This window comes from Carlito syrichta, unplaced genomic scaffold (assembly GCF_000164805.1).
Source record: "Carlito syrichta isolate Samal-C Ts95f unplaced genomic scaffold, Tarsius_syrichta-2.0.1 Scaffold284630, whole genome shotgun sequence".
NCBI lineage: Eukaryota > Metazoa > Chordata > Mammalia > Primates > Tarsiidae > Carlito > Carlito syrichta.
The window spans coordinates 263,579-288,062 of NW_007228726.1; the positions used below are offsets into that span (position 1 = coordinate 263,579).

Sequence of the window (24,484 nt, forward strand, 5' to 3'; positions counted from 1 at the left end):
AGTGGAGTGAGGACTGAGGCCCTACCCAGGAGAGTTAGGGAGGAGAAATGGTGTTTTGCAACCTTGCTGGGCCCTGGTGAACTTTGAATCATGGCCTCCTTGAGTCATGGTTAAGAGGTAGGTGACCAAACCAGACAACCTCAGAATCCTCCCCAGCTCTGCTTCCTATGACCAGTATGGCTGCTTCCACCTTGCCCAGGTAATGGTGTGGATCCACGGAGGTGGCCTAATGTTGGGCGGGGCATCGACCTATGATGGAATGGCCCTCGCTGCCCATGAAAATGTGGTGGTGGTGACCATTCAGTACCGCCTGGGCATCTGGGGATTCTTCAGGTAAGATATTGGACTTTCTGTCCTGCACTTTGGCTCCCAAAGCAGGATGCTCAGTCCCAGTCCTGGTCACGTCAGCCCTTAGAGGACCTTTGCCAAGTTTCTTAAGAAGACATCCAGTTAGGTTTTCCTGCAGGATATAGTTGCCACGAGACTTTTCTGAGTGTTCATGCCCCAGCACCCTTATCCTGAGATGGCTAGGGGAGAGTTCCACCCACTAGTGGGCAGACTGAGGCAGCAGGAACACGGGTTCTGGTCTGCCTGACAGCATGGCATCCCAGGCCAGTCACAGCTGTATCACCATCATTGAGACTATTACGTCCCTTACACCCATGGCCCCTGTCTCTGCTCCCTGTTACAGTAAAACTGCTTTGCCGTCTCTCCACTTCCTCTCCTTTCCATGCCTGTTGTTTTTCACCTGACCATATCACTGCGCTGTCCCCTTTCAGGTCACTAATGACCTCCACCCTCTCTCAACCCAACCTCACACGGCCTCTCAGCAGCGTCCACAAATGGCCACTCAAGCCTCTTTTGACAGCTTCCTTCTCAGTCCTTTGCTGGTCCTTCCTCCCCATCCTCTCTCGCTCCACTAATTCTGAGTGATCTCAGGGGGCACTGCCAGGGCTCCCCGTTTCTAGTCCACCTCTCCTTTGACCCAGATTCCTATCACTAACTGCCTCCTCTGTCTCCACTGGCTGTCTAGGGTACCTTCTTCTTCCCACAGGCAAACTGAACCCTTGACTCCTCCCTAACAGAGATACGCCCTTCCTCCTATAGTGCCTCCCTCTCGGAAGCTATGAAAAAAGACCTTGTGGGTAGCCCGGACTGTTTTTCTCACGCCCCACATCCAGTGGGCCAGCAAATCCTCTTGGCTCTACGTTTAAAGTATACTCAGACTCCAACTACTTCTCACCTCCTCCCTTGCTTCCACCCTAATCAAAGCCCTCTGTCTCTCATCTGTATTATTATAATAACCACTTACTTTTAGAACCCTGCTACTTGTTATGCTGTGACTGATCCACACAGTAACCACGGTGATCACTGAAGACATAGATTGAATCATGTCATGCCTTTTCTTTTACCCTGTTGTATTTCTCCTCAAAGCACCTTTACTGCCTGATGTTATACTCCATATTTTTCTGCTTATTTGTGGTCTGTAGCTTGGGGTCAGTGTAGTCAGAAATGTTGCCTATTTAGTTCTCAAATGTGCTCTGGCTCTTAGGATGGTGTTGGAGAGACCCAGATAGGAGATGCCCAGTTAATAGTGGTTGGATGAATGAATGTAGAGCCCGCAACAGAACAACAGAGAAGTGGAAGGCAGTGAAGACCCATGTATCAGGGATGTGGAATCCCAGCCCTACTCCAGAAGGCTCACCAAGACCCCCTAGCCCCATCTGTGATCCCAAGAGCCCTGCTGTGACGTCTCTGCTCCCCACCCTTACCTGTTCTCTTACAGCACAGGGGACGAACACAGTCGAGGGAACTGGGGTCACTTGGACCAGCTGGCTGCGCTGCACTGGGTCCAGGATAACATTGCCAACTTTGGAGGGAATCCAGGCTCTGTGACCATCTTTGGAGAGTCAGCAGGAGGTGAAAGTGTCTCTGTTCTTGTAAGTGTTCCTCGCACTAAGCACTCCCACCAGGCTTGATGTGGCTCTTGAGGGGCTGCTGAAACCCAAGGGGTGGTCCTTGCCACCTCCAGGAGAGATCTCCTCTTTAGAAATTGAGGAATGACATACCAGTGTGGAAGGCATTTCCTCTTTTGAACTCAAAGTGTGACACAAAGGCACTTCCTCTTTCGAAACTGAGCACCTTTTAGCTAGAACAGTAAGCAAATTCATAAGTTGAGCAAAAGTATCAGAAGATAAAGAAAGAACGGAGGGCTCAGCCTCTTTCATAGGCAGGCTAGAAGGCTCAGGAAACTCAGTCACAGACGCTCGGGTAGCCACAAATATCTCATCATTGTGATACCGAGCAGCAGCCTCATCCTGCTCCTGTTGAAAATCTTTAGGAGGGTGTCTTTCCTGATCCTCATGGGCACCGAAAGCAGGAGCTGAGGGGGAACACCGCAACGAGGGAGGTGTCTGCTCCGCTCTATGAGACTCAGGAGAGGAGTCTAAGCAATCCCTTACTAGGTTCCACAGAGATAAAGCATCTACTGGCACAGCTTCAGGATCGTGTGTTTAATAATAATCCTTCAAATGATTACCCACCTTTTCCCAGGTAATCAGGCTAACTGTCCCGGCCACAGAAAACATCAGGGACATACTTCCTCTACAAACTGAAAAAACCTATCTAATTGTCTATCTGTAACCTTAGTTCCTCTAGCTTTCAGCATAGATTTTAACATCTGACAAAGAGAGTGTGTTCCTTAGAATGTAACTGTCCCATTTTTACTCCCAATGACTAATCCTCAGTACTTACTTAATGAATCACAAAGCCGGCTTCCACGAGGGTTCCTTTCCAGTCAATGCTGACCCCAGTACTCAGGTCCCAGTTTGGGCACCACTTGCAGAGTTCCAGCCTCTGCTGACCAGGGCCTGAGGTGGGGGGAGGGAATAAGAAAAGAAAGACAAAGAAACAGTGGAATTAGAAGGTCTCTCTTCTCAATAGAGAAGAGGGAGGGAGGGAGGGAGGGAGAGAGAGAGAGAGAGAGAGAGAAAGAGAGAGAACGCATTTATTTTCACAGTATGCCTCTTATATAGGGCAAAACTACACAAAAGAGGGCAAAACCACACAAGCAGGATATATGTTAATGTGTAAACTAAATCGCACAAGCAGGGTAAGTATTAATGGCTAAACTATGCCTATCTTAACATCTATGCTTTCTAGGTTAAAAGCAAGGCAGTTGCTAAGAAAAACAGCCTCTGGGCTAGCCATGGTGCCGCTCTGCCATCCATAGAATAGCAACCAAAGGTCAGAGACTCCCAGCACCTCCCAGCACAAAGGAAATATAGGCTTGGTTCCTTGAACACAAGCTAAGAAACCTAAGGACCTTGTCAGCTTATATTCTGGTTTCCTTCCGTGGTTGCTGTTGGGACCTCTTAGAGACCGGTCAATCCAAGGCCTTACAAAACCTGGATTCAAGACTGCCCCTACTCGTTGCCCAGCATCAGATAGTAAAGTGCTAAGGACCAACTCTCATTGGCCCCCAGGAAGTTCAGTGCTCAACTTAATGTCGTGGGGTCATAATCTGCAATGGTGACATTGTCCCAACCTGCAATGGTGACATTGCTCCTTTTCTAACCTGGTTGAATTCTCTCTCTCTCTCTCTCTCGCTCTCTCTCTCTCTCTCTCTCTCTCTCTCTCCTTCCTACTCATTCTAACACTAGGACTTGCTTCACTTCTCCTGGGAAGTAGGGATGGGTATAAGTTATGAATAAGTGGAGGCATGAGAGTTGGACAGAGGTCATTATTTGGCTTGAAGCTGAATCTATATGTCTAGGGAATGCAGGCACTAAGGGCAGACCAGGGCTTCCTCTGAGGTGATCTGATGGCTGATCCATGCCCAGGAGGGAGGCAGAAGTCTCTAGGCCTGAGGGACAAGGTGGACTGGGGGAAATGAGTGGGAGGAAGGAAGGGTGGGAACGGGGAGGAGTGGGACAGGGCATGTGAGAAAAGACACAGCCAGCTCATGGGATGGCCTACTGATGTAGGGAATGGGGCTGGGAAGACAATGGGGGAAGCTGGAATGGAAAACCAAGTTAGAAGGTGCTGGGAGCTGTAAGAAGCCCTTGAGCAGAGGGTCAGCCATATTTTATTGTATTATGGATTCATAGTTGATGATTCAGATGAAAATATTTTTATATTTTTTAACGTAGAGAAAAAGGAAAAATTCAGGTAAGCCCAAAGAAGAAAAACGTCATCCACAATTCTATTACCCATTAATAGTCACTGTGGTCATTTTGACTCGTATTTTTCTAGTCTTTTTTCATGACTCACTCAGTCTATCATCATTTTTATCAAAAAAACTTTTCTAAATATTATAGTATAACATAAATATTTTCCTAAGTGTTAAACGCTCTTTTATAATTTTCATAATACAATTATCTTTTGTAATTATATTATATTATTATCTTTTATAATTGCCCAGTATTCCATGGTAAGGATGAAAATCAATTATTTACCCAATCTCATAATATGGGAACCTTGGGGTTTTTGTTTTTGTTTTTAATTCTTGACATTATAAACAACGTGAACATTTTTAGAAATCTTTGTGTACCTCCACGGCCATTTTTTTAAGGATAAATTCTGAGTAACAAATCAAAACTTATGGCTAGGAATTGCCAAGCTGTCTTTCTGGTACTTTTGGTAGTTGTGATTGGCGAGTGCCACCCACTTCCTGTTCTGTGTCTCGCCCTGTGCTCCAGCTCTATCCCACTGAGGTTCTTGTGGGGAAACTGAGCCCCAGGTGGGCCTGGGAAGCAAGCCAGGTGAGGGACCATCATGTCTACTGAGCCTCACAGTCTTCAGGGGAATGGGTCAGGACAGAGCTGTGGATGGATGTAGCATTAAGATAAATGTGTCGGGGATTGCATCTCTGGAGGCATAAACTCTCTTCTTCCCACTGTCCTCCAGGTTTTGTCTCCCTTGGCCAAGAACCTCTTTCACCGGGCCATTTCTGAGAGTGGTGTGGCCCTCACCTCTACTCTGGTCAAGAAGGACGTCAAACTCCTGACTGAGGTAGGTTGCATGCTGAACACACCCCTGGCTTGAGCTCCTGGGATCCTCAGGAGTCTTTCTTGCCATAGGGTCCAGCTGCATTCTTGAAGAATTACTGAAATGGGAATGGCTGAAGGAGAAGGGCAAGGAGACACCTTGCTCAATCTCCCAACTGTACAGTTGAGCAGGTTGGGGCAGAGCACGGACGTGTGACCAACCTCAGGTCCAGCTGCTTGTTTCTCGAAAGCCAAACTCAGGAGACAAGGGTGGGTGAAAGGAAGATAGGTTTATTCCATAACCAGCAGCCTGAGGAGATGGCGGACGAATGTCTCATCTGTTGGAGGGTGTTTAAAGGGGAAGAGCTTAGGGAAAACTATGTGGAGAGGTTGGGATCAAGAGGTGACTGACAACCACGGACATCTGGGTGTCAGCAAGGGTCCAAGGAGATTGGGAAGCTTTTTTGTTCTCGGTCAGGTCACAATGTTCCTAAATATTTGACAAAGCACAATAGTGTACATACTTTCCCTTTTTTCTAGAGTTAATATCGACAGATATGTACTCTATGTTCCAACGTTATTTTTTCAGCGTTTTAAAATCACTCTAGTCTACATGCAAGCACAGGTAAAGGGCCCTTAAACAAAAATGGAGTAATTTACATTAGTTCTTTTGCAGTTTCACTATTACAGAATTGATTTGCCAAGGTCACCATGTGACCAGGGCAGAGCTGGGGCTTAAGTTTGTGACTCTGGATGGCCAGGGAAAGGCACTGGCAGTGACCACACTTGTTAGAGTACACCAAGGCAGGACACCACACTGGGCAGTGGCAGTGGGCTGTGTAGATGTCTTGTGTCCTGCAGGTTCTGAATTCTGGTGTATCACTTGCAGGATGAAGGCCTGGAGTGGATCCTCACAGAGGGCTTAGAATTGAAGTTGATTCTTGGGGAATTCATTCATTGAGTCCTTCATTACAGCATTTAAATTCTTCCTTTAATACAGCCAGTAATAGGACATGAAAATGAAATGATTCTGTAAACCAATCAAAATATGTCACGTAGGCATTGTTCAGGAAAGCCTATAATTTCTGCAGTACTCAGCCAATGAGGAACCAGAAGAGGAACTTGCATTTTAGGGACAAAGTGCTGGTTCTTCCAGCTTCAGTGTGTCTGCACACTCAAGAGACACCCATTCTTGCAAGAATGATATTAAAAGAGCTGCTTCACTCCACCGGGGGGGGGGAAATTATATATATATAGCCAGACACCTAGCAAGCTTGTGAAACTTCCATTCTACTGGAGGAGATAGATTAATAATGACATAATAATGCAAATTAGAAAATGCTAACTATGGCAAGAACAATAACGGAGAAAAACCTGATATAATAACAGAATCCAAAATAAAACATTTAGTCCAGGCAATGTGGGAGAGGGGATTATCAGGAAAGGCTTCCTTAAAAAGTGATCAATGAGTCAGAATCAGAAAGTTGAGCAATAATTTACATGCTGAGTAAAGAATATTCCAGAGAGAGGAATTGGCATGTACAAATGTCCTGTGGCAGGAATTTTTTTTCAGAATTTATTGGTTGTAAGCAACAGATGCCCATTTGACCCAGCTAAAGTCAAGAAGGGGAAATTTGGCCAGTCATGGTGGCTTTTATCTACCTACAATCCCAGTGCTTTGAGAGATCAAGATGGGAGAATCGCTTGAGGCCAGGATTTTGAGACCAGCCTGGACAACACAGCGAGACCCTAACTCTAAATATAAAGAAAAAGTGTACCAAGCGTGGTAGCCTATAATTCCAGCTACTTGGGAGGCTGAGGTAGGAGGATTGCTTGAGCCCAGAAAGTCAAGGCAGCAGTTATGATTGCAGCGGTTATGAGTTATGATTGCACCACTGTACACCAACCCCAGGATGAGAGAGTGAGACCTTGTCTCTTAAAAAAAAAGTGTTTCATTTTGTTTTTTAAAGGAAATACAGGTGGCAGGGATGAGACTGGGCTTTGTGAATAAGCAGGAACCAACAATTGTCAAATGAAGGGAGTACAAGACTCTTTTATTCTTGTTCTTTCTCCTCTCTTCCTCTCCATTCCACCACCTTATCTACTTCTCCCTGTTTCTATTTATTTAATCAACAAATACATAATTGGCATTAATTCTGTACCAGACACTTCTGAGGCTCCGGGGAGTCGTGCACACGCCCTGTGGCCCTGCCATCACCACGCCTGTCTGCTCTGCATCCGAGCCTTCCTCCCCATCCACACTTTGCTTCCAGTTCATATGGCTACTCATCTGTTAGAGTTTGAGAACTCCCCTTGGATTCCAGAAAGTAGTCAGGTTTTCTTCTCTGTTTGGAAAACGAGCATTTTTTACTTCAGCAGATTTTCACCCTGAGTTCAGATCACTTAGAAGAAAAGCTCATTGCCCCATCTTTGCTTAGATGTCCCCTGGCCTCTAAGAAAACCTGGGGGTAACAGTATGCTGGGCAGACTGACCCCCAGTGTCCAAGATAGGCTGAAGTGAGTCTCTCCTTTAGCAGGGTTTTCTCTTTAAATTGTTTTTTTAAGGCAGCAAGAGGTTCTGGGTTGGGGTCAGGGGTTCTCTGTGCACTAGTGATGTTCCTCCTTGGCTTGGCTGGACAAACTCTGACCAGATCTGGCCCTATATATGGCCCATGAGCTAGGGATGTTTTTAAAAAAAATTTTAAGTGATTGGAAAAATAAAAAGATTGTATAACCTGTGAAAATTATATGAAATTCAATTTACAATGCCCATAACTATAGTTTTATTGGAACACAGTGACACTCATTCATTGGTGTACTGTCCATGGCTGTTTTTCATGCCACCAGCAGAGTTGAGAGACCATGTGGTCCCCAAGCCTCAGATATTTATTTGCCCTTGATGAAGACTTTGCTAGCCACTGCCCTAGATAGTCTTGTTTGGTTATTACTTAGAACTCCAAGAATGTGCAGTGAAAACTCTTAGCCATGAAACAGATACATCACTCAGCTGACAAACACCATCTATGCATGAGATGAATGACACAAAATTCTTCTCAGGGCTTGCATTTAAATTACATTTGGTACTTTCTGAAGTGTCTTGGTGTGAATCACCTTACCTGAGTCTCCTGCAATTCTGTACGTGTTTTGGTGTATGGGAGAGACAGTACCCTCCTATGCCCGTCACATGTATTAACTCACAAGGTAGGCACAGTTATTATCTCCATCTATGAATGGAAAAACTGAGGCACAAAGAAATCAAGTGGCTTTTTTGAGACCAAATGGCTGGTAAGTGGAGGAGTCAGAATTTGAAATCAGACTGAGAATTTGGGATTCCACGCTCTTAACCCCCACTCCACACCCTGTCATGAGACATTCAGCTTTGAGATCATTGTGCCCTTTTTAACAGAGACAGGGTAACAGAGAGACTGTGTACTTGGCTCATGTCACAATTCAGATTAGTACCAGAGGTCACACTCTGTGGGACCCAGAAACAACATGTGTGGTCTGGCATATTTTCTGCCACCTCCTGCTGCCTTCACAAATTGGACTTGGAATAAAACACTTTTTTTGACATGGGTAGAGGGAATTAACTCTGTTGTCTATGATCTTTTCAGCAAATTGCTATCACAGCTGGTTGTAAAACCACCACCTCGGCTGCCGTGGTTCACTGCCTGCGCCAGAAGACCGAGGATGAGCTCTTGGAGGTGACGCTGAAAATGGTAGGTGTGTTGACTCTAGTAGCCCCCACCCTGTACATTTTGCCCCTGGTTTCAGCATTTCAGTTTCTCTCTTGCACTGAAAAAAATCCCTGGGATGGTTTCTCACCTCTCAGGAGTCTTGTATTACAATCCCCCAGCTTTATCAAAGTTCAGTATTTTGCCATTCTTTTTTTAGATGTAATTTTGAGAAATTAAACATGACATATTCTCAGGGGTAACTGCCATTCTGAACTTGGGGGGTGAGGATATTAAGCACAAAGTTTTCAGAAAGATATCAAAATTTGTCCTGGTTGATTTAGAAATGATATTAATTATAGCCCAGTGATGACCCAACTTTCTAGGTTTTCTGAAACTCTCTCTCAGTTGTGATTCTTTTTTTTTTTTTTTTTTTGAATTGGAGTCTCACTCTGTCACCCAGACTGTAGTGCAGTGGCATGCTGGAACTACAGGCGCATGCTACCATGCCTGGCTAATTTTTTTTGATTTATTGTAGAGATGAGGTCTCACTAAGTTGCCCAGGCGGGTCTCGAACCCCGTGGGCTCGGGCAATCCACTCACCTCAGCCTCCCAAGCACAGGATTACTGGCTGAGCCACCGAGCCCGGCTCAGTGTGATTCTAGAATAGCTATCTCTCCAGTCATTCATTTATCTATCGATCGATCCATCATTTTATTATCCATCTAGCCATCCACTAATCCATTCAATTCATTGATATCCTATTCATTGATATCCTTTTATCAATCTAATATCAATCCATCCATGACTTTGCATTCATCTATTTTCAAGTGATCTGGAATCATCCATGTATCACCCAGTCATCTGATAGCTTCACCCATCATCCATTCTTCCAAAATCAGTGATCTATCCATCACCTATATGCTAGTTATCATCCATCTATCCATGTATCCATCCAATTCATCCATATTTCATATATTAACCAACTCCATTCATCCATCCCTCCAACCATCCATCCATTTATCTATCTATCCATTCATGCTGTGCATGGGATGGTGTCAGGGGAGGTGATAGAGACATGAATTGGACATAGTCCCTGCTTACAAGGAACTATCCAAGGAGAAACACACCCACATATTTAGGGGTTTGAATATGATCGGAGTTCAGAGAAGGAAAGCCAGTAGAGATGCGTCACAGAGAAGGTGACTCTTGAGGATTGATGAATGGGTGTGGCAACCTATCATCATAAAAAAGGTCAGCATGACAAACACCTAGAGCATCTAGGGCCAATAGAAACTATTCCCTTTGTGAAAAGGGGTGTTAATTGTGAGCTCAGGAGTAGCCTGAGCCTTGGACTCTCTATCTGGACCCTGGACACCTAAGGATACTCCTAAATCCCCAGAGCAGGGTCCTACTACTGAACTCTGCCTGTATTTCCATGGGTTGTGTCTAATGTGGCCTTGGGGCTTGGATCTGATTCGTTAGGCTCTAGTAAGGAGACTAAGGTGTTCAGAGAATTAATACTCAGTAGTTTCCTAATGTCTGGGTGGAGGCAAATATTTCAGCAATTCTCCATGTGGCATAAGGGGACCCAGTGTATAAGGGAAGAGTTGGTGATTTTGCAAAAACTCAGACCAACAATCCCAGGACATCTTGCTGAAATTTTCTGAGACTTTGTGGGAATGCTTATGGAATTATCCACTGTCCCCAACACACACACATACACACACATGTGCACTGGCTGGCAGGGCTATAATCCATATTAGAGGAACCCTGATTGGTCACCTCCTGCATACAAGCCAGACTTGTTAGCTGTGTTGTAACATTACAATCACTGCAATCTTGGTGAATACACATCAGAGAGAAACATGGGGCAGGATGAATTTCAGTGAGCTTGCAGGAGTCAGGACTTGCTAATGCAAAATAAGAAAATCCATCTCAGGGTGCCTTGAACAGAAAAAGGAATGTGTTGTGATAAAGACTTGAGCAGAAAAAGGAATGTGTTGTGATAAAGACTTAAGGTAACTGAAAAGTCCAAGAGTAGATAGCTTCAAGCATAGCTGGATTCATGCAGATGTTTACATGATGCTTGTGAGAATCTACCTGTCTCAATCCCTCAGCTTTGCACTCCTCTGTGTTGGCTTCATACTCAGGCAGATTCATCCCCTGAGAAGTTAAAGACAACCACACTCTAGACTTCCTCTTTCCAATAATTCCTGCAAAAGTTTTGGGGTCAATTCTTTTGGACTGACATGGGTATGCACCCATCCCCAAACTAGTATCTGTGTTTGGGGAGGTGGGTCATCTCAGGTCATGTAAAGATGCCTGAGTTTATAAAGTGAGAGAGGGGAAGAGGTAACACTCCAAAGAAAAATTGGGATATTGTTGCCAGGGGAATAAGAGAGGAGAGGAATGGCACACAGGGCCGGCACCAACAGCAGGTGTCCTCTCCACAGAGGTGCAGCAACCTGGCTCAGGAGCCTGGGGCCTGTCCTTCCCTCGCTGGTGCCTGCTCCTGCCTTCTACCCTGTACCCCATGCCAAAGCCCAGCAGAGCCGGTGTCCTGCCTGTTTCCTCTTGGCCCAGTCAGGGTGGCACCAGGAAGGAGAACTTGATACTTCTGGTGCCAGCCCTCAAAGATCAGCTTTTCTCCCAAGAAGCTTTTCACCCACATCCTCTCCTTTTGTTTTCACAGAAATTTTTTGCTCTTGATCTTCTTGGAGACCCCAGAGAGGTAAGGAATCTTGGTTTCTTGATTACAGGCTTTGAGTCTTAACACCTTTAAGCCCCAGTTAATAGTGAATGAAAGAGTTCTCTCTTGTGAAGTCATGGTAACTCCTTGTGTGTGTGTATTGCTGAGGCCTGGAGAAAGGCAATGACTAGCCTGGTTAGCATAGCCTAGAGGACCATTCTCCTGCCTCCCATTTCCCTGACTTCCAGTCCAGTGCTCCCAGCCATCATGTCTGTATCCTCTAGGCTCAGCTTACTCCTCTTCTTTCTTATATCTCCTGCTCCCCAAAGTGGCCATGTGGGAGAATGCTGGACTAGAACCTTCCACTGTCGGAAGGCAGAAATAACAGTCTTTACTGAGAAGTACGGATCTCCTAGTAGGCCACGAGGTTGATTAGCTATGGTGGGGAGAGCAGGGCAAGGAGAGCCTAGAATCTTAGTCCTGGGGACACTCCCCTCCTCCCAGTACCCAGGAGATTCCAACAGTGTCTTCCCCATCTCCTTTTCCCTGCCTTCCTACTTCCCAATGGGTTGGCAAGGCTTGGTGACATCATTTCTGCAGCATCTTACCATCCTGCCCTCTCTCTCTGCTCCTTCCCTGGAGACCGTACACTTCCCTGGAAAGGTCTTTTGAGGATTAAATGAGATTCATTCAGCTAAGATTGAATAAGCAATTCCTGTGTGCCAGGTCCTGATTTAAGAGCTGGGGATATAGCAATGAAACAGACAAGACTCCCTGTCCTCTCGGAGCTTTCCATTCCAGTAGGAGGAGAGTGCAATAAAAAACAAACAAAATATGTAACGTGTTTGATGATGGGCTGCTAAAGGTTTGAGTTTGCTGGTGGTTTGAATTTAATTAAGTTAGCAGGGTCGGGGATGACCCAATGAGAAGGTGGTGTTTGAGCCAAGCTCTGGAGTAGGGCCAGAATTCAGCTGTCAGGAAAACGGGAGGAAGCTGAGCCCAGGCAGAGGGAGTGACAACTACAAAGACCCTGAGGCAGGAGGCTAGTTTGGCTCGAGTGGATAGAGTGAGACAGGTTGAAGGCTAAAGAGGTAATGGGAGGTGGGATGTGGGGTGGCAGTCCCTTAAGGCCTTGGATTTTGATTTGGAGCAAGATGGGAAACCCCAGAAGGGTTTTGAACAGATGAGGGCCATGAAATTTGATTTTACAAAGGTTTCTGACTGCTGTGTTGAAAATAGACTGTAGGGAAGGGGCAGGGCAGATGCAGAGACCAGCTGGGCGGCCACTGTGTTGAAATAATCCAGGCAAGGGATGCCAGTGGTTTAAACTAGGGCTGTAGCAGTGGGTGGGTAGTGGGGCGGAGCAGGGGAGGTGATTGGAGCCTTGATATTTTTGAAGGAATAACTGATAGAATTTGCTCTTGGACAGAGTATGAGGTATGAGAAAAAGAGAGCAGTGAAGGATGCTCCAAGTGTTCTGACCCAAGCACGGTCATGCCTGTGGCCCACTCTGGGTGGCAATGGTTGCTGATGCTGGTCTTCCCCCATGGATGCTGCTCTACTCAGGTCCTTGATATCTGTCTCCCGGACTTTTATTACCATCTACCTCCTTTCCCTCCCCATTCCCATGTCCCATGGTGCTGCTAGACTAAATCTTCCTACACAGAGTTAGAGCATGTCACCTCACCTCTTAAAAACCTGACCTTCCTTATAAGACAAATCCTCTTGCCTCCATGGAGTTAGACCTTCAGAACATATCTGAGTGTCCACTATATGCCAGACATTGTGCAGAGTGTGTTCCACCATCTGTCCCTCTCTCCAGTCCTGCCCCACGCATCCCTCCAAGCCCAGGACTCTTTGGAGTTCCTGACATTAGTCCTACACAGTGGAACATCTGTCCCTTTGCTCATGCTGTTCCCACTGTCTGGAAATCCCTGTCCCTTTCCTCAAGTGTCAATAGCGTTCATTCCCCAGAGCCCACTATAGGAGTAAGTGCTGCCCCCGTGTGGCCTGTCCTGTTTCTTCCCCGGTACCCCTTTCTGAACTGTGTAGCCTTCCAAGGTGGTCATAGTTGCACCCTGATCCTGTTCTCTATTGTCAGCCATATTGGATTGGGACTGGGGCCTTGTCCAGCTCTACAGAACGTCTCCTGCAGGCAGCCAGAACTGGCCTGTAATTCATTGGCCTCTGCAGAGCAGACACAGGGCCCAGATACCACAAGACCTCAAAGTCTAGGAATTGTCCAGCTCTATCTGCTACCCATGACAGGAAATAGGGACCATGTGGCACATGGACCAGTGTCTATGTGAGGGATCTAAGCCTGCTGATGAATACGTTCTGACACATATGGAGACTTTTCCAGGTACCAGGTGCTGCAGTGAGTATTTTGCATGTGCTTAGCCATTTAATCCACACAAGAACCCTTCTCATAGATGAAAAAAATGAGGCACAAAAAAGTGAAATTACTTTCCCATGTTACCAGCTAGTAAGTAGCAGAGCCAGGTTTCAGATCTAGGTAGTCTGGTTCCAAAACACATACTCTTAGCAACAACACACTGACACCACTGTGAGTAAATATGAAAGAAACAATTATACCCTGGATCAGCTTCCCAGATGGTGACATGTGAGTCATGCTCTACTTAATCTGTGACCATATACAAATTTTTCATCAAAGGTAAGTTAGCAGGGTCGGGGATTAATTAATGTAAAATTAAGACATTCGTCAATATAATGCAAGCCCATCCCTGATTCTTTTATTCATGATATTTCTGTTTAATAGGGGATCAAGTGTCAGGCTAGACACGTTGAGTGTTAAGGAGCTCAATATGGCCTCAAAGCAAACCATTTGTCAATAAGTGCTCATGTTTAAATATAGATGGATAGGCTGGGCATGGTGACTCATGCCTGTAATTCCAGCACTTTGGGAGGCTGAGGCAGGAGGATTGCTTGAGGCCGGGAGTTCAAGACCAGCCTGGGCAATGCAGCAAAACCTTATGTCTACAAAAAAAATTAGCTGAGCGTTGTGGTGCACACCTGTAGTCCCAGCTACTTAAGAGGCTGTGGTGGAAGGATCTCCTGAACCCAGGAGGTCAAGGCTGCAGTGAGCCATTATCATGCCACTGCACTCCAACCTGGGCAACAGAGTGAGATTCCAACTCAAAAAATAATAAATAAATAAATAAAAATAGATTGATTGATACAATTGGTCCTCAATAATTGTGAATTCTGTATTTGTAAATCTTTCTACTGGCTACAATGTATTTGTAACCTTAAAAATCAACACTCTCAGCACTTTCGCGGTCATTCACACATGTGCACAGAACAGTGAGAAGTTTGAGTTGCCTGGTGCTTAAGTTCCCATCTGAGCTCAAATGAGGCAACGTTCTGTCTTCTTGTTTCACATCTCACGCTGTACCTTATAGGGAAATGCTGTGTGTGAGACAGGCTTTGCGAAGGCATGGGTTGTCCTGCTTTTGCCTGGGCGTTCAGTGTTAACAAACAGTTCAGTGCATCCAGAAAAAGGAGGAGGATATTTGCTGATCCACACATGAGGCCATTCTGGAAAGTACTAAAGTCACCTCAGTAGTGTGTGACAAAGCTGTGGGAAAGATGGAAAACAGCTACATTTGTAGATTCATGAGATGATGAAGGATTTTAAAAAATCATAGTGGACATCACTTTTGTGAGGCTGAAAACTAAAAACATGTTACTCAGGGTCAAGAAAATGTTAAGCCCTTCCCAGTTGGCATTTTGTTATAAATAAATACTGCATATGACAAATTCTTTGTAAGAAATACACCAAGGGAGAGCCAAAACACTGGAATTATTTATAAAAAATTGTGTATTTATTTTTACATATTTAAACTTTAGTCACCTTCATAGCACCTTTCACTTGATACAATACACCTATCGAGATGTTGGAAACACTGCTCAAAACAGTTTTTGAACTCGTCCATTTCAATGCCTTTTAGTGTTTCTTTTTGTTTGTTTCACCTCTTCCCTATCGCCAAAACTTTTTTTTTTTTAAGGACTTTTCTCATCCAGGGAAACAAAAAAAAAGTTGCTCTGGGTGAGTGTGGGTGAATAGGGAGGGTGGGCATGGGGGTCAAGCTGTTTTCGGTAAAAAACTGCTGAACTCTCTGCAAGGTATGGCAGGTGCACTCACAAATCACCCATCGTGAAATGGGCAAACTCACTAAAAAAACTCAAAAAAAAAAAAAAAATTCGCTGAAGTTGAATGCAATCTCTCACAACAACGCTAGCTGGTACACTGATGCCAGTGGGTTCCTAGAACATTTACATAGCAGAGAAAGCCTGTACTCACCCTCCAAAAATAATTCAAGTTTTTTTGGGATTCCCCTCATATATTACATAAAGTTATCTTTAAACAAATATTCACACATAAAGCAAAGCTGATAAAAAATGTTGTGACCAGAGGTTTGCAGGAAACTAACCCTGTATTTCCCCTTGGAACGACTTGGTATTTGCTAATTCAGAATTCACAACACCTTATAGAATGTAATGACAGCAAATAATGAGAATCGACTGTAGATAGATAGAGAGATACAGACTTCAAACTGAAGTGTATATAAATTTACATATATAACATATGTATTTTCATTTGAGTGAAGATTTGCCCCTTTCTCTCATTACCTTTACTACTGCTAGTCCCTGGTTGACGTTTGACCCTTTGGGAATCACACAGACTTAGCCCTCTTTGTTAAGGTCCTGAGCATCTGTGGCCACCACCCACGGCCATGCAGGTTTGTGGTGCTGGCCTCCTCCTCAGGCAGGCAGAGAGGGGGATGTGGGGCTACCGAGGAGGACAGATGCTACATCACTCTCTTTCCCAGAGTCATGTCTTCATGCCCACTGTGATTGATGGAGTGCTCCTGCCAAAAACACCGGAGGAGCTTCTGACTGAGAAGAATTTCAACACTGTCCCCTACATCATCGGACTCAACAAGCAAGAGATGGGCTGGATTATCCCAACGGTGAGACTGTGTAGACCTCTAAGATAGACTCTCTCCCCGCACCCATCAACCTTCCCATCTCTGGTGGAAAGAGTTCTTCCTTCTCCAAGTCCTGACCCCTTCACGTGAGCTAACATTACCATGGGAACCTTCTTGGGGTGACCCAACAGTCACCTGGTTGGCACGGTCCTGGGAACCCCTCTCCCCAAACACTCTTTGACTATCTTTCAATTAAAGAATCCTGAAGTGCATACTGGGAGGGCCTGTAGAAAATAACTGTACAGGTGGGAAAATGAAGGCAGCCTAGGAAGAGGAAGAAGCTCGGGAGTTAGGAGAGTCAGGCCTGGGGCCTATGGCATCTCACCTTGGGCTTAGTACATATACATAACTTCCCCATAAATCTCCACACTTGCTCTTGTCATCTCATTGGAAAGATTTAGATAAAGTTGCTTCTTCTTGGGTTAAGATTGACCTCTAAATGTGAAAGCTGGTTTTCCTTACCATTGAAGGTAAACAAAGCTGGCCCTAGTTAAAACAGTAGGACAGATTTTATTCAGCAATGCTATTGCCGTAGTGAAAAAGTCCAGCATGGACTAGACTCAAATTCCTGAAACAAAAGACTGGAGATGTCTTAAAGGCCAGGGCTTGCTAAGAGAAAGGCAGTGGGATGTATGAGGAGAGGGCATTAGTCCATATGACCACCTGGATTTGTTAATCCACACTTACCTGGGGGAGAAACAAATTTCTCTTATCTTTATAACAGGAAGTTATGTAAACTGAAGTAAGGTTAGCTTTTAATTCTCCACAGGGACTGGGCAAGAGATCAGAACTCTTTTTCTGAAACTTTGCACTTCAAAGAGAAGGTGCTCAGGTCTTGAGGAAACAGTTTGGATGGTAGATTTATATCCCAAGGGGCAGAGAAAGGATTTATAATAGCACACTTTCTAAATTGCTCTAGGAGGGGGTCCAGGGCCTATCTAACTATTGCCAGGTTTTGGCTGGAGCAAACAGTAAATTCTCCTGTTGAGCCTGAGCTTCCCCAAGCAGGCATTTTAAGGGGGAAAAGGGGCTGAAGTTCTTCTGGAAACATAGCCTTAAGCTGCTGCAAGCCATGCTAGAGTTTGTTTAAGTCTCGGAGTGCAGAGGTTTGGACAGAATCGTTATACACTAGATGTTCTGCAGTTTACCCTCCAGAAGGGTTTCAGAGATGATGTCAAAGGAACAAAGCCACGAAGGCAGGAGTTGGGTGTTTCTAAGTCACCTGTGACAGGTGGGGGTATTTATAAGGTCTGTCGGCTGCCCCAGAGCCCTCTACTTCAACAGTAGCCTGGCTTAAACCTTCCCTCTCTGCCTTTTGGACCATTGGGGGGAATCCTAGTCTGATACACACACACACACACACACACACACACACACACACACATGCACACACACTGAAAAAAACAAAAACAAAAACACTGGCACAGCTTCTGCTGATATTTGAAATAATCCTCTTTGCAATCTTTGAGTTTCTGGATACAAGTTTACTTGATTCATTGATTTTGCCCAATTCATTAATGATCTGAGTCCCTAAAGGCCCAACAGAATTAGATTTCAGACTGCATTGGTTTGGTTGATTGGTCAGTTGGTTCTTTTTGTTAATTCTCAATTATTCATAAATGCTTAAATTTTTTTTCCACAGCTGATGGGCTATCCACTCTCTGAAGGCAAACTGGACCAGGAGACAGCCAAGTCACTCTTGTGGAAGTCCTACTCTTTTGCTGTAAGAGACTAGGAATTATAGGAATTGGCTGAGACCAAAAAGGGGCAAGGACTTGTCCCAAATCACAGATCAGTTAAATGGCAAAATGGAGATGTGGACTTGAGGGTTTTGCCCCCGTTTTTGTACCTTTCCCACTTTACCACCCTGGAGGAGAGTTGCACAGGGCTCAAGAGTTTCCCCATTAATGCAAACTCTCCTCACTGGCCAAGCTGTGTCACTCCCAGAGGGCAGTGATCACTTTCTTGATCTATTTCAGGGTATCCCTGAGGAAGTGGTTTCTGCAGCCACTGAGGAATACTTAGGAGGAACAAATGACCCTGTCAAAAAGAAAGACCGGTTCCTGGACTTACTTGCAGATGTGGTCTTTGGTGTCCCAAGTGTGATTGTGGCCCGCCACCACAGAGGTGAGTCCCAGAGGGTGGAGAGGAGAGGGACATTGACCTGCCTATCTCCCAGCATACACAGATGTGGAAACTGCCAAGGATCGGGCCTCAAAGGCTGATTCCATATGGCATGGCGTGGGGTTCTGTCCTATTTTGGTTTCTGCCAGTAGTAGATTCTGAGAAACAGATCCAAATGCAAATAGTGCATTTGGGAGGAGGTGATTCCAGAAAACACAGGAGGGAGGTAGGGAAGTGGCAGAGGAAAAAGATGGAAGCCAATCTGTGATACATTGCCAAGCGAGCATCCATTTGGACAACTAGAGCTGGAGAACTCTGGGAAATAAGGAGAAGACACAGCTCAGGCTTCTTCAGTCTGAGCCGCAGAGGAGCTGTGGTATTTATCCACCAGCTCCCACTTGTCATTAGCTGAAGGCTGTTTCAAATGGTTGTTAATTCCCTGGCACTTTGACCTGCTGCACATATGGGCAGAGTAGTTTTGGTGGCCAGAGGCCTTAGGCAAAGAGCTGCAGATGCTGGAGGTGAAATTTAGGCTGGCAAGCCCAGAAATAGGGGATATGAGCGAGGCAACTTCAGCATCAGCTGCAAGGGCTCCTTACCTAGTGGAACGTGGGGCTAGAGGACATATATTACCTTATATTTCTAAGGTCAGAGCTAGTTGCAAACTAGTTTGTTAACTAGTAGAGCTAAGGGAAGGGGGGGGGGAGCAAAGCACAGTGTTCAGAGGGTTGTCCAAGACCAAAAAGGCCAAAAGGAGGAAGCAGTAGCAAGAATGGGGGAGGTGGTCTGGAGAATGTCAATGTCTGTGGCTGGCATTTGTCCATTCTGGAGTGTGCCAGAATGGGCAAGCAGAGGGCTGGAGCAGAGTGTGAGGGGCCTTCTGTCATGGCCCCAAGGTTTGTGGGCGGGGCCGCGAGGGGCCTTCTGACTTGGGCCCAGGGCTGTGTGAGCAGGACATGAGGAGCCATCTGATTTGGGCCCAGGGCCCTGTGTGGGGGAGTGTGAGGGGCCTTCTGACATGAACTCAAGGCTGTGTGGGTGGGGTATGAGGGGCCCTCTGACATGGGCCCGAGGCCATGTGGGTGGGGTGGAGATCGGTGAGCTCACCCAGAAGAGAGGTGTCCTTCTCTGGGTGTCAGTTGTGGAGCTTCCCAGGACCATTGTTTTTTCTACCAGCTCTCATTTATCTTGTCTACAAGCCAGGAGATGGTTCTCTGATCCTGACCTCTCTTTCTAACTGTGCTTGGAAGGATTTTAGAATTCAGAAGATGGTCAACACTAACTACAGCTGACCTAGTCTGTGCCAAGGCATGCCTCTGTGTAGGAAGGCATGGGCGTTCATTACCTTTGCCTCCGCTCAAAGGTCCTGATGAAACCCTTTAACCAGGGGCTGCCCGGGCTTAAGTCTGTTCTTTCATAAACATCGTTTTGCCTCCTGCTGTGTGTCTGATCTTAAGTGTCCCTGTCTTCTGCATCTTCTGCTGATCCAGCTGCACTGGACTTACGAGTTTTTTGTTGTTGTTGTTTTATTTGTTTTTGAGTTGAATCTCACTCTGTTGTCCAGGTTGGAGTGCAGTGGCATGACCATGGCTCACCACAGCCTCAACCTCCTGGACTCAGGAGATCCTTCTATCTCAGCTGTCCAAATTGCTGGACTATAGGTGTGTGCCACCACACCCAGCTAATTGTTTTGTTTTGTTTTTGTAGAGACGAAGTCTCACTATGTTGCTCAGGCTGATGTCAAACTCCTGGGCTCAAGTGATCCTCCTGTCTTGGCTTCCCAAAGTGCTGGGATTACAGGCATGAGTCACCGTGCCCGGCCAGTGGATTTATGTTTTTTATCTGATACTTCACAACTTGGAGTTCAGAGTCATTTTGCCAGGACTACACAGATTATATCAACTTGCATTTTTTATTTGTCCCACTCTTTTTGATAAAAGTAACTTTCTGAATATAAAATTAATATGGTATAATTGTAGAAAGTTTTTTAAAATATGGAAACACATAAAGAAGAAACTAGACATTGCTCATAATTCCTTCATCTAAAGGTATGTGCTGTAAACTTTTTTGTATTTTTTCTAACAATGTTTTCATGTCATATGTAATTTTAAAGTCAATTGTTTATAATGTTTCTTTCCATAGAATATTATATTGTGAGAATTTTCTTAATGTCAGTAAAAATCCAACAAAAAAATCCATTATTCCATAAAATGAATGTAATAAATTTTGCTTTAATATTTCTATTCTATTGGCTACTTAGACTAGGTGCTCATATTTTGAGGCTGCAATAATGTTACGCTTAGCCTTATGTACATAAATCTTTGACCACATGTCTAATTATTTTATTGGAATTTTTTCGTGTGTGTAAAATTAGTAGGCTGGACTATAAGAATATTTTAAAGCTCTTGATGCATATTACCCAATTGCTTTCCAGTGTATAAGAGTGTGGATTTCTTAACTTCTTTTCTTACTTGGAATACTAAAGTTAAAAATTAAAATAATGTTGCCAATTTCATAAGCCCTCCCCCAACAAAAAAAGAACATCACGCGACATTTTAATTTGCATATTTTTAATCACTGGTTCTCCTATGGTCTCTGCTTCTCTTATTGTTCCTAATTGTTATTGCCCAAATCTGTGCCCAACTTTCTTTTGAAGATTGGTGTTGTGAAGGAACATAGGAATTATAAATCTCAGTAGTTTTATACAACAAGTTTTAAAAATATATCTTTTGGGCAGCAAAAAATAAATAAATAAATAAATAATCTCATTCATGAAAGGTCTTTCTTCTCTGGTTGGGCTCTGAGTTCTTTTTTAAAATGTTTGAGGGGCAAAGGCAAGGTCAAGTTCCACTTGACCTTGAAGCAGCCATTTAACAAGTGGCGTACCCAGTCACAGAAGCCAAGGGCACAGGGGTGGAGGCTGAGGAAGGCAATGAAATAAATGGTTCTTCATCCTCATGTTGGGAAGTCATATATTGGTAAAACTTTTTGTTGATGAACATTTAATCATGGTAAGAAATGATTATAGTATATTACAAATAACATATATCATCCCAATCTAGTGTATGTGTATATATATATATATATATACACACACACTAAATTTTTTTTTTTTTTTCGAGTTGGAGTCTCACTCTGTCACCCAGACTGGAGTGCAGTGGCCGCTCCCAGCCACCGCAGCCTCGATCTGCTGGGCTCCGGCAATCCTTCAGCCTCAGCCTGACAAGTAGCTGGAACTACAGGCGTGTGCTACCACACCTGGCTAATTTTTTGATTTATTGTAGAGATGAGGTCTCGCCAAGTTGCCCAGGCGAGTCTTGAGCCCGCAGGCTCAGGCAAATCCACTCACCTCAGCCTCCCAAAGCACGGGATTACAGGCTGAGCCACCGAGCCCGGCTTATACTAAAGTGTTGAAAGAGATTTTCTCTGAGTGGTGGGATTATGAGTGATGTTTTTGTTCATTTACCTTTTTTCTGAATGCTTTATTGTACCCTAGGGGAAAATGTGAATTATTTCTACCAGCCTGGCTTGGGGCCTGACCCTTTTCCTCTGAGGGTCACTGCTCCATGAACATCATGACCAATGCAAGGTAAAGAGCCACAGAGATAGGTGACCCATGAGTTAGCCCCGAAGGGGCAGGGATGAGTGACTCCAATGAGTGGATTGATAGGAAAACTGGCGCTATCTTGGGCTTGGACAGGCGGGCTTTTTTGGCGAGAGAGGAGGGCAGAAGACAGGAGGAGAGAGGTCAGGATAGAGGCAGGGTCACCCTTCCTCCACCCCTTCTCTTTTCCACTATCACCTTGTAGGAAACAAGACATGGGAGGGGACAGTGAAATATGAAGCACTGAGTGTTGTGGTTCCTGCAACGCAAGAGACAGATTGTTCCCTCTCTGCATATGTTTGTATTTAAATATCCTCGCTTTCAGACAAGCAGCTTGGATTTGCTTCACTCCTCTCCAAAGGGGTGAGAAAAACACTGAGATGCTCAAAAGTAGGCTGAATAGAAGACACCTGTCAGGTTGTAGATATTCTGCAAGTGAATGGACACAGGTCTGATATCAATGAATTGCATCCAGTGGAGAGTGAATGTGTATAGATGTCCTTGCGTGGCAATGAACGTATCAGGGGGCAAAGGGATTTATGTGAAGCGACCCAGTGACTCTAGAATGGTGGTTATTTTAAATGAATTGAACAAATGAATCAACATTCATTTGTTCAGTATTCATTCATTCAACAAATATCTGGCTCAAGTCCCATTCCACCTCAACCAGCTATGCAGACCTAAGGAAGTCCACGAACTTCCCTGAAGCATGTGCTTATTTATGAAACTCTGAAACTCTGTTTCTCTACTGTGCTGACAACCAGCTTCTGGAAACCCGGGGAAACCCCTGCAGGGCCAGAGACCTTGGCTCCTTCCAAGTGTGTCTGGTAACATGAACTGTGCATGAATCCGTGTCTTCTCAGATGCTGGCGCTCCCACCTACATGTATGAGTTTCAGTACCGCCCAAGTTTCTCACAAGAAATGAAACCCATGACGGTGATAGGGGACCATGGGGATGAGATTTTCTCCGTCTTTGGGGCCCCGTTTTTAAAAGGTAAGTGCTCTCTGCTGGCTATGAGCTTGGAGTTAGGATATCTGTGTTCTAGTCTTGGTTTGTGGCCGTCAACAAATTGCTCCTTCTCTCCTGGTCTTAGTTTCCTGATTCACCATAACAGGGTTGTGTGACATTAGGCAGACCCCAGGCTTCCTCCTGCTCTGCTATGTAACTTGTGGCCCATCTCACGGCCGTTCATAACATACTAGAGCCTCTGGGCATCTCCCAGCTGGGTGTCTCCTTAGGACTGTTGTAGCTCTGTTATTTTTCAGACTATGAAAATGTGATTGTGAGTAGGAGATTGAGAAGAGACCCAAGAGAGCAGCCCTGAGAGATGGGGTTGCTGTAGAGGAAGCCCTGAGGCGTGATGGCATGACCTGGAGTGGGGAAGAGGCTGGATGGGGTCACAGAAGACAAAGGCAGCCAGCTTATGGATTGCCTGCATGTTCACTGCTGAGTCTTAGATCAGTCCTTCTCAAAAGTAAAGTGTACACAGATTAACCATGATCTTCCTAAAATGCAGATTTCAATTCAGTGGTCATGGAGTAAGGGCCAAGACTCTGCATTTCGTTTTTTTTTTTTTGAGTTGGAGTCTCACTCTGTTGCCCAGACTGGAGTGCAGTGGCTGCTCCCGGCCACTGCAGCCTCGCCTGCTGGGCTCCGGCGATCCTTCCGCCTCAGCCTTCCGAGTAGCCGGACTACAGGCATGCGCAACCATGCCCGGCTGATTTTTTGATTTATTGTAGAGATGAGGTCTCGCTGCCCAGGCGGGTCTCGAACCCGCGGGCTCAGTCAATCCACTCACCTCAGCCTCCTAAAGGCGCGGGATTACAGGCTGAGCCACTGAGCCCAGCTGACTCTGCATTTCTAACAAGCTCCCAGGCGATGCTGACACTGCTGGTGCCCTTTGAGTAGCAAGACCCTCTTTTTCTTCCCCACGGTGCTGATAACCAGCTTCTTTTTCTTTCCCACAGGAGGTTCCTCAGAAGAGGAGGTCAATCTTAGCAAGATGGTGATGAAATTCTGGGCCAACTTTGCTCGCAATGGGTGAGGCTGGTAGCAAAGGTGGAGCAGGGTTGGTGGGGGATGCATGAAAGGTGTGCCCGCCGAACATGGTGGCTCAGCCTGTAATCCCAACACTTTGGGAGGCTGAGGAGAGTGGATTGCTTGAGCCCATGAGTTTGAGACCCACCCGGGCAACTTGGCAAGACCTCATCTCTACGATAAATCAAAAAAATTAGCTGGGCATGGTAGCGCACGCCTGTAGTTCTGGCTACTTGGAAGGCTGAGGTGGAAGGATCGCAGGAGCTCAGCAGGTCGAGGCTGTGGTGGCCGGGAGCGTGCCACTGCACTCCAGCCTGGGCAACAGAGTGAGACTCCAGCTAAAAAATAAAA

At 45.4% G+C, this 24,484-nt stretch overlaps 1 protein-coding gene across 2 annotated transcripts in view; it reads left to right on the forward strand.

Moving 5' to 3' along the window:
- Positions 1-24,484, forward strand: part of CES1 (carboxylesterase 1) — a 34,154-nt gene that overhangs the window by 8,991 nt on the left and 679 nt on the right. For both annotated transcript variants that reach the window (XM_008052624.2, XM_008052625.2), the window contains exons 4-13: positions 200-333; positions 1,787-1,940; positions 4,909-5,013; positions 8,603-8,707; positions 11,358-11,396; positions 16,208-16,348; positions 18,009-18,089; positions 18,346-18,493; positions 22,958-23,089; positions 24,064-24,136. In XM_008052624.2, coding sequence (XP_008050815.1) covers positions 200-333; positions 1,787-1,940; positions 4,909-5,013; positions 8,603-8,707; positions 11,358-11,396; positions 16,208-16,348; positions 18,009-18,089; positions 18,346-18,493; positions 22,958-23,089; positions 24,064-24,136 — 1,112 coding nt within the window. The remainder of the gene's footprint in view (positions 1-199; positions 334-1,786; positions 1,941-4,908; positions 5,014-8,602; positions 8,708-11,357; positions 11,397-16,207; positions 16,349-18,008; positions 18,090-18,345; positions 18,494-22,957; positions 23,090-24,063; positions 24,137-24,484) is intronic.